Raw genomic sequence first — 17,631 nt, 5'->3', positions numbered from 1 at the left:
GGGATACAGTACTGGTGGGGACAGGTCTGTCACTGTATAACACTGGGGTACAGTACTGTTGGGACAGGTCTGTCACTGCATGATACTGGGGTACAGTACTGGTGGGGACAGGTCTGTCACTGTATAACACTGGGGTACAGTACTGGTGGGGACAGGTCTGTCACTGTATAACACTGGGGTACAGTGCTGGTGGGGACAGGTCTGTCACTGTATAACACTGGGGTACAGTACTGGTGGGGACAGGTCTGTCACTGTATAACACTGGGGTACAGTACTGGTGGGGACAGGTCTGTCACTGTATAACACTGGGGTACAGTACTGGTGGGGACAGGTCTGTCACTGTAAAGCACTGGGGTACAGTACTGGTGGGGACAGGTCAGTCACTGTATAACACTGGGGTACAGTACTGGTGGGGACAGGTCTGTCACTGTAAAGCACTGGGGTACAGTACTGGTGGGGACAGGTCAGTCACTGTATAACACTGGGGTACAGTACTGGTGGGGACAGGTCTGTCACTGTATAGCACTGGGGTACAGTACTGGTGAGGACAGGTCTGTCACTGTATAACGCTGGGGTACAGTACTGGTGAGGACAGGTCTGTCACTGTCTAACACTGGGGTACAGTACTGGTTGGGACAGGTCTGTCAGTGTATAACACTGGGATACAGTACTGGTGGGGACAGGTCTGTCACTGAATAACACTGGGCTACAGTACTGGTGGGGACAGGTCTGTCAGTGTAAAACACTGGGTTATAGTACTGGTGGGGACAGGTCTGTCACTGCATGACACTGGGGTACAGTACTGGTGAGGACAGGTCTGTCACTGTATAACACTGGGATACAGTCCTGGTGGGGACAGGTCTCTCACTGTATAACACTGGGGTACAGTACTGGTGGGGACAGATCTGTCACTGTATAACACTGGGGTACAGTACTGGTGGGGACAGGTCTGTCACTGTATAACACTGGGATACAGTCCTGGTGGGGACAGGTCTGTCAGTGTATAACACTGGGGTACAGTACTGGTGGGGGCGGGTCTCTCATTGTATAACACTGGGGTACAGTACTGGTGGGGCAGGTCTGTCACTGTATAACACTGGGATACAGTCCTGGTGGGGACAGGTCTGTCACTATAACACGGATACAGTACTGGTGGGGACAGGTCTGTCAATGAATAACACTGGGGTACAGTACTGGTGGGGACAGGTCTGTCAATGAATAACACTGGGGTACAGTCCTGGTGGGGACAGGTCTGTCAGTGTATAACACTGGGGTACAGTACTAGTGGGGACAGGTCTGTCACTATAACACGGATACAGTACTGGTGGGGACAGGTCTGTCAATGAATAACACTGGGGTACAGTACTGGTGGGGACAGGTCTGTCAGTGTAAAACACTAGGGTACAGTACTAGTGGGGACAGGTCTGTCACTATAACACGGATACAGTACTGGTGGGGACAGGTCTGTCAATGAATAACACTGGGGTACAGTACTGGTGGGGACAGGTCTGTCAGTGTAAAACACTAGGGTACAGTACTGGTGGGGACAGGTCTGTCACTGTATAACACTGGGGTACAGTACTGGTGGGGACAGGTCTGTCACTGTATAACACTGGGATACAGTCCTGGTGGGGACAGGTCTGTCAGTGTATAACACTGGGGTACAGTACTGGTGGGGGCGGGTCTCTCATTGTATAACACTGGGGTACAGTACTGGTGGGGCAGGTCTGTCACTGTATAACACTGGGATACAGTCCTGGTGGGGACAGGTCTGTCAGTGTATAACACTGGGGTACAGTACTGGTGGGGACAGGTCTGTCAGTGTATAACACTGGGGTACAGTACTGGTGGGGACAGGTCTGTCAATGAATAACACTGGGGTACAGTACTGGTGGGGACAGGTCTGTTACTGTATAACACTGGGGTACAGTACTGGTGGGGACAGGTGTGTCACTGTATAACACTGGGGTACAGTACTAGTGGGGACAGGTCTGTCACTGTTTTACACTGGGGTACAGTACCGGTGGGGACGGGTCTGTCACTGCATGACACTGGGGTACAGTACTGGTGGGGACAGGTCTGTCACTGTATAACACTGGGGTACAGTACCGGTGGGGACGGGTCTGTCACTGTAAAACACTGGGATACAGTACTGGTGGGGACAGGTCTGTCACTGTATAACACTGGGGTACAGTACTGTTGGGACAGGTCTGTCACTGCATGATACTGGGGTACAGTACCGGTGGGGACGGGTCTGTCACTGTAAAACACTGGGATACAGTACTAGTGGGGACAGGTCTGTCACTGTATAACACTGGGGTACAGTACTGTTGGGACAGGTCTGTCACTGCATGATACTGGGGTACAGTACTGGTGGGGACAGGTCTGTCACTGTATAACACTGGGGTACAGTACTGGTGGGGACAGGTCTGTCACTGTATAACACTGGGGTACAGTGCTGGTGGGGACAGGTCTGTCACTGTATAACACTGGGGTACAGTACTGGTGGGGACAGGTCTGTCACTGTATAACACTGGGGTACAGTACTGGTGGGGACAGGTCTGTCACTGTATAACACTGGGGTACAGTACTGGTGGGGACAGGTCTGTCACTGTAAAGCACTGGGGTACAGTACTGGTGGGGACAGGTCAGTCACTGTATAACACTGGGGTACAGTACTGGTGGGGACAGGTCTGTCACTGTAAAGCACTGGGGTACAGTACTGGTGGGGACAGGTCAGTCACTGTATAACACTGGGGTACAGTACTGGTGGGGACAGGTCTGTCACTGTATAGCACTGGGGTACAGTACTGGTGAGGACAGGTCTGTCACTGTATAACGCTGGGGTACAGTACTGGTGAGGACAGGTCTGTCACTGTCTAACACTGGGGTACAGTACTGGTTGGGACAGGTCTGTCAGTGTATAACACTGGGATACAGTACTGGTGGGGACAGGTCTGTCACTGAATAACACTGGGCTACAGTACTGGTGGGGACAGGTCTGTCAGTGTAAAACACTGGGTTATAGTACTGGTGGGGACAGGTCTGTCACTGCATGACACTGGGGTACAGTACTGGTGAGGACAGGTCTGTCACTGTATAACACTGGGATACAGTCCTGGTGGGGACAGGTCTCTCACTGTATAACACTGGGGTACAGTACTGGTGGGGACAGGTCTGTCACTGTATAACACTGGGGTACAGTACTGGTGGGGACAGGTCTGTCACTGTATAACACTGGGATACAGTCCTGGTGGGGACAGGTCTGTCAGTGTATAACACTGGGGTACAGTACTGGTGGGGGCGGGTCTCTCATTGTATAACACTGGGGTACAGTACTGGTGGGGCAGGTCTGTCACTGTATAACACTGGGATACAGTCCTGGTGGGGACAGGTCTGTCAGTGTATAACACTGGGGTACAGTACTAGTGGGGACAGGTCTGTCACTATAACACGGATACAGTACTGGTGGGGACAGGTCTGTCAATGAATAACACTGGGGTACAGTACTGGTGGGGACAGGTCTGTCAGTGTAAAACACTAGGGTACAGTACTAGTGGGGACAGGTCTGTCAATGAATAACACTGGGGTACAGTACTGGTGGGGACAGGTCTGTCAGTAAAACACTAGGGTACAGTACTAGTGGGGACAGGTCTGTCAATGAATAACACTGGGGTACAGTACTGGTGGGGACAGGTCTGTCACTGTATAACACTGGGGTACAGTACTAGTGGGGACAGGTCTGTCACTATAACACGGATACAGTACTGGTGGGGACAGGTCTGTCAATGAATAACACTGGGGTACAGTACTGGTGGGGACAGGTCTGTTACTGTATAACACTGGGGTACAGTACTGGTGGGGACAGGTGTGTCACTGTATAACACTGGGGTACAGTACTAGTGGGGACAGGTCTGTCACTGTTTTACACTGGGGTACAGTACCGGTGGGGACGGGTCTGTCACTGCATGACACTGGGGTACAGTACTGGTGGGGACAGGTCAGTCACTGTATAACACTGGGGTACAGTACTGTTGGGACAGGTCTGTCACTGCATGACACTGGGGTACAGTGCTGGTGGGGACAGGTCTGTCACTGTATAACACTGGGGTACAGTACCGGTGGGGACGGGTCTGTCACTGTATAACACTGGGGTACAGTACTGGTGGGGACAGGTCTGTCACTGTATAACACTGGGGTACAGTGCTGGTGGGGACAGGTCTGTCACTGTATAACACTGGGGTACAGTACTGGTGGGGACAGGTCTGTCACTGTATAACACTGGGGTACAGTACTGGTGGGGACAGGTCTGTCACTGTAAAGCACTGGGGTACAGTACTGGTGGGGACAGGTCAGTCACTGTATAACACTGGGGTACAGTACTGGTGGGGACAGGTCTGTCACTGCATAACACTGGGGTACAGTACTGGTGGGGACAGGTCTGTCACTGTAAAGCACTGGGGTACAGTTGTGGTGGGGACAGGTCTGTCACTGTATAACACTGGGGTACAGTACTGGTGGGGACGGGTCTTTCACTGTATAACACTGGGGTGCAGCACTGGTGGGGACAGGTCAGTCACTGTATAACACTGGGGTACAGTACTGGTGGGGACGGGTCTCTCGGTATAACACTGGGGTACAGTACTGGTGGGGACAGGTCTGTCACTGTATAACACTGGGGTACAGTACTGGTGGGGCAGGTCTGTCACTGTATAACACTGGGATACAGTCCTGGTGGGGACAGGTCTGTCAGTGTATAACACTGGGGTACAGTACTGGTGGGGGCGGGTCTCTCACTGTGTAACACTGGGGTACAGTACTGGTGGGGACAGGTGTGTCACTGTATAACACTGGGGTACAGTACTGGTGAGGACAGGTCTGTCACTGTATAACACTGGGGTACAGTACTGGTGGGGACAGGTCTGTCACTGTATAGCACTGGGGTACAGTACTGGTGAGGACAGGTCTGTCACTGTCTAACACTGGGGTACAGTACTGGTTGGGACAGGTCTGTCAGTGTATAACACTGGGGTACAGTACTGGTGGGGACAGGTCTGTCACTGAATAACACTGGGCTACAGTACTGGTGGGGACGGGTCTGTTACTGTATAACACTGGGGTACAGTACTGGTGGGGACGGGTCTGTCACTGCATGACACTGGGGTACAGTACTGGTGGGGACAGGTGTGTCACTGTAAAACACTAGGGTACAGTACTGGTGAGGACAGGTGTGTCACTGTATAACACTGGGATACAGTCCTGGTGGGGACAGGTCTGTCACTGTATAACACTGGGGTACAGTACTGGTGGGGACAGGTCTGTCAGTGTATAACACTGGGATACAGTCCTGGTGGGGACAGGTCTGTCAGTGTATAACACTGGGGTACAGTACTGGTGGGGGCGGGTCTCTCATTGTATAACACTGGGGTACAGTACTAGTGGGGACAGGTCTGTCACTATAACACTGGGGTACAGTACTGGTGGGGACAGGTCTGTTACTGTATAACACTGAGGTACAGTACTGGTGGGGACAGGTCTGTTACTGTATAACACTGGGGTACAGTACTGGTGGGGACAGGTCTGTCAGTGTAAAACACTGGGGTACAGTACTGGTGGGGACAGGTGTGTCACTGTATAACACTGGGGTACAGTACTAGTGGGGACAGGTCTGTCACTGTTTTACACTGGGGTACAGTACTGGTGGGGACAGGTCTGTTACTGTATAACACTGGGGTACAGTACTGGTGGGGACAGGTCTGTCAGTGTACAACACTGGGGTACAGTACTGGTGGGGACAGGTGTGTCACTGTATAACACTGGGGTACAGTACTGGTGGGGACAGGTCTGTCACTGCATGACACTGGGGTACAGTACCGGTGGGGACGGGTCTGTCACTGTAAAACACTGGGGTACAGTACTGGTGGGGACAGGTCTGTTACTGTACAACACTGGGGTACAGTACTGGTGGGGACAGGTCTGTCACTGTATAACACTGAGGTACAGTACTGGTGGGGACAGGTCTGTCACTGTATTACACTGGGGTACATGACTGGTGGGGACAGGTCTCTCACTGCATGACACTGGGGTACAGTACTGGTGGGGACAGGTCTGTCACTGCATGACACTGGGGTACAGTACTGGTGGGGACAGGTCTGCCACTGTATAACACTGGGGTACAGTACTGGTGGGGACAGGTCTGTCACTGTATAACACTGGGGTACAGTACTGGTGGGGACAGGTCTGTCAGTGTATAACACTGGGGTACAGTACTGGTGGGGACAGGTCTGTTACTGTGTAACACTGGGGTACAGTACTGGTGGGGACAGGTCTGTTACTGTATAACACTGGGGTACAGTACTGGTGGGGACAGGTCTGTTACTGTATAACACTGGGGTACAGTACTGGTGGGGACAGGTCTGTCACTGTATAACACTGGGGTACAGTACTGGTGGGGACAGGTCTGTCAGTGTATAACACTGGGGTACAGTACTGGTGGGGACAGGTCTGTTACTGTGTAACACTGGGGTACAGTACTGGTGGGGACAGGTCTGTTACTGTGTAACACTGGGGTACAGTACTGGTGGGGACAGGTCTGTTACTGTATAACACTGGGGTACAGTACTGGTGGGGACAGGTCTGTCACTGTTTTGCACTGGGGTACAGTGCTGGTGAGGACAGGTCTGTCACTGTATAACACTGGGGTACAGTACTGGTGGGGACAGGTCTGTCACTGCATGACACTGGGGTACAGTACTGGTGGGGACAGGTGTCACTGTTGTGCACTGGGGTACAGTACTGGTGGGGACAGGTCTGTCACTGTATAACACTCGGGTACAGTACTGTTGGGGACAGGTCTGTCACTGTATAACACTGGGTTATAGTCCTGGTGGGGACAGGTCTGTCAGTCTATAGCACTGGGGTACAGTACTGGTGGGGACAGGCCTGTCAGTGTAAAACACTGGGATATATTACTGGTTGGGACTGGTCTCTCACGGTATAACACTGGGATACAGTACTGGTGGGGACAGGTCTGTCACTGTATAACACTGGGATATATTACTGGTTGGGACAGGTCTGTCACTGCATGACACTGGGGTACAGTCCTGGTGGGGACAGGTATGTCACTGTATAACACTGGGATACAGTCCTGGTGGGGACAGGTCTGTCACTGTATAACACTGGGGTACAGTACTGGTGAGGACAGGTCTGTCAGTGTATAACACTGGGGTACAGTCCTGGTGGGGACAGGTCTGTCACTGTATAACACTGGGATACAGTCCTGGTGGGGACAGGTCTGTCAGTGTATAACAATGGGGTACAGTACTGGTGGGGACAGGTCTGTCAGTGTAAAACACTGGGGTACAGTACTGGTGAGGACAGGTCTGTCACTGTATAACACTGGGGTACAGTACCGGTGGGGACAGGTCTGTCACTGTATAACACTGGGGTACAGTACAGGTGGGGACAGGTCTGTCACTGTATAACACTGGGGTACAGTACTGGTGGGGACTGGTCTGTCAGTGTATAACACTGGGGTACAGTACTGGTGGGGACAGGTCTGTCACTGAATAACACTGGGGTACAGTACTGGTGGGGACAGGTCTCTCTCTGTATAACACTGGGGTACAGTACTGGTGGGGACAGGTCTGTCAGTGTATAACACTAGGGTACAGTACTGGTGAGGACAGATGTGTCACTGTATAACACTGGGGTACAGTACTAGTGGGGACAGGTCTGTCACTGTATAACACTGGGGAACAGTGCTGGTGGGGACAGGTGTGTCACTGTTTTACACTGGGGTACAGTACTGGTGAGGACAGGTCTGTCAGTGTACAACACTGGGGTACAGTACTGGTGGGGACAGGTCTGTCACTGTATAACACTGGGGTACAGTACTGGTGGGGACAGGTCTGTCACTGTATAACACTGGGGTACAGTACTGGTGGGGACAGGTCTGTCACTGTATGACACTGGGGAACAGTGCTGGTGGGGACAGGTGTGTCACTGTTTTACACTGGGGTACAGTACTGGTGAGGACAGGTCTGTCAGTGTACAACACTGGGGTACAGTACTGGTGGGGACAGGTCTGTCAGTGTACAACACTGGGGTACAGTACTGGTGGGGACAGGTCTGTCACTGTATAACACTGGGGTACAGTACCGGTGGGGACGGGTCTGTCACTGTATAACACTGGGGTACAGTACTGGTGGGGACAGGTCTGTCACTGAAGAACACTGGGGTACAGTACTGGTGGGGACAGGTCTGTCACTGTATAACACTGGGGTACAGTACTGGTGGGGACAGGTCTGTCACTGTATAACACTGGGGTACAGTACTAGTGGGGACAGGTCTGTCACTGTACAACACTGGGGTAGAGTACTGGTGGGGACAGGTCTGTCACTGTATAACACTGAGGTACAGTACTGGTGGGGACAGGTCTGTCACTGTATTACACTGGGGTACATTACTGGTGGGGACAGGTCTGTCACTGCATGACACTGGGGTACAGTACTGGTGGGGACAGGTCTGTCACTGTATAACACTGGGGTACAGTACTGGTGGGGACAGGTCTGTTAGTGTATAACACTGGGGTACAGTACTGGTGGGGACAGGTCTGTCACTGAATAACACTGGGGTACAGTACTGGTGGGGACGGGTCTCTCTCTGTATCACACTGGGGTACAGTACTGGTGGGGACAGGTCTGTTACTGTATAACACTGGGGTACAGTACTGGTGGGGACAGGTCTGTCAGTGTAAAACACTGGGGTACAGTACTGGTGGGGACAGGTCTGTCACTGTATAACACTGGGGAACAGTGCTGGTGGGGACAGGTGTGTCACTGTTTTACACTGGGGTACAGTACTGGTGAGGACTGGTCTGTCAGTGTATAACACTGGGGTATAGTACCGGTGGGGACGGGTCTGTCACTGTATAACACTGGGGTACAGTACTGGTGGGGACAGGTCTGTCACTGTATAACACTGGGGTACAGTACTGGTGGGGACAGGTCTGTCACTGTATAACACTGGGGTACAGTACTGGTGGGGACAGGTCTGTCACTGTATAACACTGGGGTACAGTACTGGTGGGGACAGGTCTGTCACTGTCCAACACTGGGGTACAGTACTGGTGGGGACAGGTCTGTCACTGTATAACACTGAGGTACAGTACTGGTGGGGACAGGTCTGTCACTGTATAACACTGGGGTACAGTACTGGTGGGGACAGGTCTGTCACTGTATAACACTGGGGAACAGTGCTGGTGGGGACAGGTGTGTCACTGTTTTACACTGGGGTACAGTACTGGTGAGGACAGGTCTGTCAGTGTACAACACTGGGGTACAGTACTGGTGGGGACAGGTCTGTCACTGTATAACACTGGGGTACAGTACTGGTGGGGACAGGTCTGTCACTGTATAACACTGGGGTACAGTACTGGTGGGGACAGGTCTGTCACTGTATGACACTGGGGAACAGTGCTGGTGGGGACAGGTGTGTCACTGTTTTACACTGGGGTACAGTACTGGTGAGGACAGGTCTGTCAGTGTACAACACTGGGGTACAGTACTGGTGGGGACAGGTCTGTCAGTGTACAACACTGGGGTACAGTACTGGTGGGGACAGGTCTGTCACTGTATAACACTGGGGTACAGTACCGGTGGGGACGGGTCTGTCACTGTATAACACTGGGGTACAGTACTGGTGGGGACAGGTCTGTCACTGAAGAACACTGGGGTACAGTACTGGTGGGGACAGGTCTGTCACTGTATAACACTGGGGTACAGTACTGGTGGGGACAGGTCTGTCACTGTATAACACTGGGGTACAGTACTAGTGGGGACAGGTCTGTCACTGTACAACACTGGGGTAGAGTACTGGTGGGGACAGGTCTGTCACTGTATAACACTGAGGTACAGTACTGGTGGGGACAGGTCTGTCACTGTATTACACTGGGGTACATTACTGGTGGGGACAGGTCTGTCACTGCATGACACTGGGGTACAGTACTGGTGGGGACAGGTCTGTCACTGTATAACACTGGGGTACAGTACTGGTGGGGACAGGTCTGTTAGTGTATAACACTGGGGTACAGTACTGGTGGGGACAGGTCTGTCACTGAATAACACTGGGGTACAGTACTGGTGGGGACGGGTCTCTCTCTGTATCACACTGGGGTACAGTACTGGTGGGGACAGGTCTGTTACTGTATAACACTGGGGTACAGTACTGGTGGGGACAGGTCTGTCAGTGTAAAACACTGGGGTACAGTACTGGTGGGGACAGGTCTGTCACTGTATAACACTGGGGAACAGTGCTGGTGGGGACAGGTGTGTCACTGTTTTACACTGGGGTACAGTACTGGTGAGGACTGGTCTGTCAGTGTATAACACTGGGGTATAGTACCGGTGGGGACGGGTCTGTCACTGTATAACACTGGGGTACAGTACTGGTGGGGACAGGTCTGTCACTGTATAACACTGGGGTACAGTACTGGTGGGGACAGGTCTGTCACTGTATAACACTGGGGTACAGTACTGGTGGGGACAGGTCTGTCACTGTATAACACTGGGGTACAGTACTGGTGGGGACAGGTCTGTCACTGTCCAACACTGGGGTACAGTACTGGTGGGGACAGGTCTGTCACTGTATAACACTGAGGTACAGTACTGGTGGGGACAGGTCTGTCACTGTATTACACTGGGGTACATTACTGGTGGGGACAGGTCTGTCACTGCATGACACTGGGGTACAGTACTGGTGGGGACAGGTCTGTCACTGTATAACACTGGGGTACAGTACTGGTGGGGACAGGTCTGTCACTGCATGACACTGGGGTACAGTACTGGTGGGGACAGGTCTGTTACTGTATAACACTGGGGTACAGTACTGGTGGGGACATGTCTGTCACTGTATAACACTGGGGTACAGTACTGGTGGGGACAGGTCTGTTACTGTATAACACTGGGGTACAGTACTGGTGGGGACAGGTGTGTCACTGTATTACACTGGGGTACAGTACTGGTGGGGACAGGTCTGTTACTGTATAACACTGGGGTACAGTACTGGTGGGGACAGGTCTGTTACTGTATAACACTGGGGTACAGTACTGGTGGGGACTGGTCTGTCACTGTATAACACTGGGGTACAGTACTGATGGGGACAGGTCTGTCACTGTACAACACTGGGGTATAGTACTGGTGGGGACAGTTCTTTCACTGTATAACACTGTGGTACAGTACTGGTGGGGACAGGTCTGTCACTGTATAACACTGGGGTACAGTACTGTTGGCGACAGGTCAGTCACTGTGTAACACTGGGGTACAGTACTGTTGGCGACAGGTGTGTCTAACTGGAGAAGGTTGGTATTTTGGTTCGAGGGATAGTCTGATCATCGATGGAGGGAGTGTGTGTCAGACCCCCCCCACCCCCCCGTCCTGCGGTTAGGGCTCAGAGTGACATTACTCTCTCTCTCTCGTTTCTCAGGACCGTTCCGGATTCTGGTGATCGTTCTGATGGTGGGGGTGACCTGGATTTTGGGAAGCGTTCTGCTTGGCCAGGACAGTACCCTGTACAGACTGCAGCAGCTGCTGACTGGTGAGGGTGCGAGGGTGGGAGGGGTTTGGCATGTGGGGAGTGATGCAGGGGTCAGGGTGGCGAAGGGCACTCTTGTGAATCTCCCCCCACCCGAGGGTCTGGCTCTGTCGAGATGAGCTGTTGGGGTGGCCAATTGCCTTTGGAGTAAAATACGAGACCCCGACTGAGTGGGGAGCAGGGTGGGACCTCGCGCCTCTCTCTCCATTGGAGCTTTCGCACCTCGCTTCCCTGTGGCCAGCTGCTCGGCGTTCCAATTAGGCGGTGCTGTGGTGTTGGAAGAGAGGTGGGCGGAGGAGGGGGGGTTATTGTGTGCTGTGAGGAAGTGCCGTGTGCGACACGGGATCTCCCCGTCGGGAATCGCGGACTCGGTGCTCGGTGACACTGAACGAGCGTTAATGTGTGTGTGTCTCTCTCTCTCCTCCCTCCTGCAGGTCACCAGGAGCTACCCACGTCCGGTAAGTCACTGACGCCAAGCTTCTTCCTCCATGCTTCCATCTGAATCACCCTGTCCCGGGTTAGTAAATTGGAGAGACTGGCAAATTAACCAGCGCTCGGTGGGGAAGGGAGAGGGGTCCGCATCAAGTGACATTGACTGACTGTCCTGACCCCCTGCCAACCCACTTCACTTCCCCGGCCCCCCCGAACCCTTGTCCCGTTTCCCCCCCCCCCCCCCTCCCCCCATCCCTCATTCTTCTCTCCCCACCCGACTCTGGCGCCGCCCCATCTCCCTCTGACTGGTGCGGGTGGTTGTTGTGCCGTTCCCGCGGGAAAGCGGTCAGTTCTGGCTGGTGACCTTTGCCCTTTGTTACCCCCCACCCCCTTCCGCAGAGAGTAAACCCCGGAAGTACAAGTGCGGTCTGCCGATGCCCTGTCCGGACAAACACTTCGCTTTTCGCATCGTCAGTGGGGCGGCCAACGTGATCGGCCCCAAGTTCTGCATGGACGACCAAGTGTGAGTAACAGTCGAGGGGCAGGGTGTGGAGGGAGGGGGGTCAAGTGGATGGGAGGGTCTCTGTGAGGAACCGGGTGGCTGTGGACCCCTCCCCTTGCTCCCCCCCCGCCGGTCATCCCCCTCCCCTCCGGTCATCCCCCTCCCCTCCATCCGCCCCGAACTTGATTTTTAAACTGTCTTTCCTTGGGTTTCAGGTTGATGAGCAGTGTCAAAAATAATGTGGGCCGAGGACTGAACATTGCACTCGTTAATGGTAAGACTGACATTCTCCGCCCTGGGTCTCTCCCTCTCTCCCTCTCTCCCTCTCTCCCTCTCTCTGTCTCTCTGTCTCTCTCTCTCTCTCACACACCCTGTGCCAGTGAGACTCTCTGTCACAGTCAGGGCTCCACTGTCACTGTGTGGGCAGCCTGAGAAAGCAGACAGGCATGTGATGGGTGCTCGACCCCATGTCTTATCTAAATTGATCTGAAATTATTGGTCAATATTTTACATGAACTAACAGTCGTTCTTAGTAAGTATTCTCCTGAGTAATCGTTCCCTTCTCCTAGGTGTCACTGGTGAACTGATGGATACGAAATTCTTTGATATGTGGGCTGGCGGTAAGATGACCGAGTGGTAATGAACGTGAAGGGGTTTGGATCCATTGGGATTGTTTACAATGGGAGCGAATGGGAAGGGGTTTGGGTCCATTGGGATTGTGTCCAGTGGGAGTGAACGGGAATGGGTTTGGGTCCATTGGGATTGTGTACAGTGGGAGTGAATGGGAAGGGGTTTGGGTCCATTGGGATTGTGTCCAGTGGGAGTGAACGGGAAGGGGTTTGGGTCCATTGGGATTGTGTACAGTGGGAGTGAACGGGAAGGGGTTTGGGTCCATTGGGATTGTGTACAGTGGGAGTGAACGGGAAGGGGTTTGGGCCCGTTGGGATTGTGTACAGTGGGAGTGAACGGGAAGGGGTTTGGGTCCAGTGGGATTGTGTACAGTGGGAGTGAACGGGAAGGGGTTTGGGTCCATTGGGATTGTGTACAGTGGGAGTGAACGGGAAGGGGTTTGGGCCCATTGGGATTGTGTACAGTGGGAGTGAATGGGTTTGGGTCCATTGGGATTGTGTACAGTGGCAGTGAACGGGAAGGGGTTTGGGTCCATTGGGATTGTGTACGGTGGGAGTGAACGGGAAGGGATTTGGGCCCATTGGGATTGTGTACAGTGGGAGTGAACGGGAAGGGGTTTGGGCCCATTGGGATTGTGTACAGTGGGGAGTGAATGGTTTGGGTCCATTGGGATTGTGTACAGTGGGAGTGAACGGGAAGGGGTTTGGATCCATTGGGATTGTGTACAGTGGGAGTGAACGGGAAGGGATTTGGGCCCATTGGGATTGTGTACAGTGGGAGTGAACGGGAAGGGGTTTGGGCCCATTGGGATTGTGTACAGTGGGGAGTGAATGGTTTGGGTCCATTGGGATTGTGTACAGTGGGAGTGAACGGGAATGGGTTTGGGTCCATTGGGATTGTGTACAGTGGGAGTGAACGGGAAGGGGTTTGGGTCCATTGGGATTGTGTACAGTGGGAGTGAATGGGTTTGGGTCCATTGGGATTGTGTACAGTGGGAGTGAATGGGTTTGGGTCCATTGGCATTGTGTACAGTGGGAGTGAATGGTTTGGATCCATTGGGATTGTGTACAGTGGAAGTGAACGGGAATGGGTTTGGGTCCATTGGGATTGTGTACAGTGGGAGTGAACGGGAAGGGGTTTGGGTCCATTGGGATTGTGTACAGTGGGGAGTGAATGGGTTTGGGTCCATTGGGATTGTGTACAGTGGGAGTGAACGGGAAGGGGTTTGGGTCCATTGGGATTGTATACAGTGGGGAGTGAATGGTTTGGGTCCATTGGGATTGTGTACAGTGGGAGTGAATGGGTTTGGGCCCATTGGGATTGTGTACAGTGGGAGTGAACGGGAAGGGGTTTGGGTCCATTGGGATTGTATACAGTGGGGAGTGAATGGTTTGGGTCCATTGGGATTGTGTACAGTGGGAGTGAACGGGAAGGGGTTTGGGTCCATTGGGATTGTGTACAGTGGGAGTGAACGGGAAGGGGTTTGGGTCCATTGGGATTGTGTACAGTGGGAGTGAACGGGAAGGGGTTTGGGTCCATTGGGATTGTGTACAGTGGGAGTGAACGGGAAGGGGTTTGGGTCCATTGGGATTGTGTACAGTGGGAGTGAATGGGTTTGGGTCCTTTGGGATTGTGTACAGTGGGAGTGAATGGGTTTGGGCCCATTGGGATTGTGTACAGTGGGAGTGAACGGGAAGGGGTTTGGGTCCATTGGGATTGTGTACAGTGGGAGTGAACGGGAAGGGGTTTGGGTCCATTGGGATTGTGTACAGTGGGGAGTGAATGGGTTTGGGTCCATTGGGATTGTGTACAGTGGGAGTGAACGGGAAGGGGTTTGGGTCCATTGGGATTGTGTACAGTGGGGAGTGAATGGGTTTGGGTCCATTGGGATTGTGTACAGTGTGAGTGAACGGGAAGGGGTTTGGGTCCATTGGGATTGTGTACAGTGGGAGTGAAAGGGAAGGGGTTTGGATCCATTGGGATTGTGTACAGTGGGAGTGAATGGGTTTGGGCCCATTGGGATTGTGTACAGTGGGAGTGAATGGGTTTGGGTCCATTGGGATTGTGTACAGTGGGAGTGAAAGGGAAGGGGTTTGGATCCATTGGGATTGTGTACAGTGGGGAGTGAATGGGTTTGGGCCCATTGGGATTGTGTACAGTGGGAGTGAACGGGAAGGGGTTTGGGTCCATTGGGATTGTGTACAGTGGGGAGTGAATGGGTTTGGGTCCATTGGGATTGTGTACAGTGGGAGTGAATGGGTTTGGGTCCATTGGGATTGTGTACAGTGGGGAGTGAATGGGTTTGGGTCCATTGGGATTGTGTACAGTGGGAGTGAATGGGTTTGGGTCCATTGGGATTGTGTACAGTGGGGAGTGAATGGGTTTGGGTCCATTGGGATTGTGTACAGTGGGAGTGAATGGGTTTGGGTCCATTGGGATTGTGTACAGTGGGAGTGAATGGGTTTGGGTCCATTGGGATTGTGTACAGTGGGGAGTGAATGGGTTTGGGTCCATTGGGATTGTGTACAGTGGGGAGTGAATGGGTTTGGGCCCATTGGGATTGTGTGCAGTGGGAGTGAATGGGTTTGGGTCCATTGGGATTGTGTACAGTGGGGAGTGAATGGGTTTGGGTCCATTGGGATTGTGTACAGTGGGAGTGAACGGGAAGGGGTTTGGGTCCATTGGGATTGTGTACAGTGGGAGTGAACGGGAAGGGGTTTGGGTCCATTGGGATTGTATACAGTGGGGAGTGAATGGGTTTGGGTCCATTGGGATTGTGTACAGTGGGAGTGAACGGGAAGGGGTTTGGGTCCATTGGGATTGTGTACAGTGGGGAGTGAATGGGTTTGGGTCCATTGGGATTGTGTACAGTGGGAGTGAAGGGGTTTGGGTCCATTGGGATTGTGTACAGTGGGAGTGAACGGGAAGGGGTTTGGGTCCATTGGGATTGTGTACAGTGGGGAGTGAATGGGTTTGGGTCCATTGGGATTGTGTACAGTGGGAGTGAAGGGGTTTGGGTCCATTGTGATTGTGTACAGTGGGATAGGTTGTAATCTGTGTCCATTGACCCCTGCTCGGAATGTATTGACTGTGGTTACTGGTGCTGATCTGCTTCTCTGAATGTGTTAACAGACAATGGGATTAATGATCTCTTGAAGTTTCTACGGCCAGTCTATGAAGGGACGCTGGTGTTTGTCGCCTCTTACGATGACCCAGCAACAAAGTAGGTGAATCGGGTATCATAGTTGGGAATTCAACACTGGAGCACACAGTGTTTCCAGGCGTCTGTGTTCATTCCTGGCCATCTGAGTGCTCTCTTCCGTTTATTTTCCAGAATGAACGAGGAAGCGAGGAAGATATTTAACGAGCTTGGTAGTAAGGCTATAAACGTGCTGGGCTTCCGGGACAGTTGGGTGTTTGTGGGAGCCAAGGGAATCGAAAACAAGAGCCCCTTTGAGCAGGTATAAAAACAGCGACACATCACACTAACCAACTCTCACTGGGGTACGGGTCCCACACGCACTGACTCTCACTGGGGTACGAGTCCCACACACACTGACTCTCACTGGGCTACGGGTCCCACACACACTGACTCTCACTGGGGTACGGGTCCCACACACACTGACTCTCACTGGGGTACGGGTCCCACACACACTGACTCTCACTGGGGTACGGGTCCCACACACACACTGACTCTCACTGGGGTACGGGTCCCACACACACTGACTCTCACTGGGGTACGGGTCCCACACACACTGACTCTCACTGGGGTACGGGTCCCACACACTGACTCTCACTGGGGTACGAGTCCCACACACACACTGACTCTCACTGGGGTACAGGTCCCACACACACACTGACTCTCACTGGGGTACGGGTCCCTCACACACTGACTCTCACTGGGGTACGGGTCCCACACACACTGACTCTCACTGGGGTACGGGTCCCACACACTGACTCTCACTGGGGTACGAGTCCCACACACACTGACTCTCACTGGGGTACGGGTCCCTCACACACTGACTCTCACTGGGGTACGAGTCCCACACACACACTGACTCTCACTGGGGTACGGGTCCCTCACACACTGACTCTCACTGGGGTACGGGTCCCTCACACACTGACTCTCACTGGGGTACGGGTCCCACACACACTGACTCTCACTGGGGTACGGGTCCCACACACACTGACTCTCACTGGGGTACGGGTCCCTCACACACTGACTCTCACTGGGGTACGAGTCCCACACACACACTGACTCTCACTGGGGTACGGGTCCCTCACACACTGACTCTCACTGGGGTACGGGTCCCTCACACACTGACTCTCACTGGGGTACGGGTCCCTCACACACTGACTCTCACTGGGCTACGGGTCCCACACACACTGACTCTCACTGGGGTACGGGTCCCACACACACTGACTCTCACTGGGGTACGGGTCCCACACACACTGACTCTCACTGGGGTACGGGT

General features: G+C 53.2%; 1 protein-coding gene across 4 annotated transcripts in view; it reads left to right on the top strand.

The window, feature by feature from the left end:
• Window positions 1-16,623, top strand: part of LOC137364146 (protein FAM3A-like) — a 116,796-nt gene extending 100,173 nt beyond the window's left edge. For all 4 annotated transcript variants that reach the window (XM_068027535.1, XM_068027538.1, XM_068027539.1 and 1 more), the window contains exons 3-9: window positions 11,485-11,595; window positions 12,027-12,050; window positions 12,424-12,547; window positions 12,742-12,800; window positions 13,096-13,146; window positions 16,289-16,379; window positions 16,491-16,623. In XM_068027535.1, the coding sequence (XP_067883636.1) occupies window positions 11,485-11,595; window positions 12,027-12,050; window positions 12,424-12,547; window positions 12,742-12,800; window positions 13,096-13,146; window positions 16,289-16,379; window positions 16,491-16,623 (593 nt within the window). The remainder of the gene's footprint in view (window positions 1-11,484; window positions 11,596-12,026; window positions 12,051-12,423; window positions 12,548-12,741; window positions 12,801-13,095; window positions 13,147-16,288; window positions 16,380-16,490) is intronic.
• The last annotated feature ends 1,008 nt before the right edge of the window (window positions 16,624-17,631 follow it).

The sequence above is a fragment of the Heterodontus francisci genome, unplaced genomic scaffold (assembly GCF_036365525.1).
Source record: "Heterodontus francisci isolate sHetFra1 unplaced genomic scaffold, sHetFra1.hap1 HAP1_SCAFFOLD_1140, whole genome shotgun sequence".
In the NCBI taxonomy this organism is placed as follows: domain Eukaryota; kingdom Metazoa; phylum Chordata; class Chondrichthyes; order Heterodontiformes; family Heterodontidae; genus Heterodontus; species Heterodontus francisci.
The sequence above is the reverse complement of the archived record's forward strand: the minus strand, read 5'-3'. Positions and strand labels throughout refer to the sequence as shown.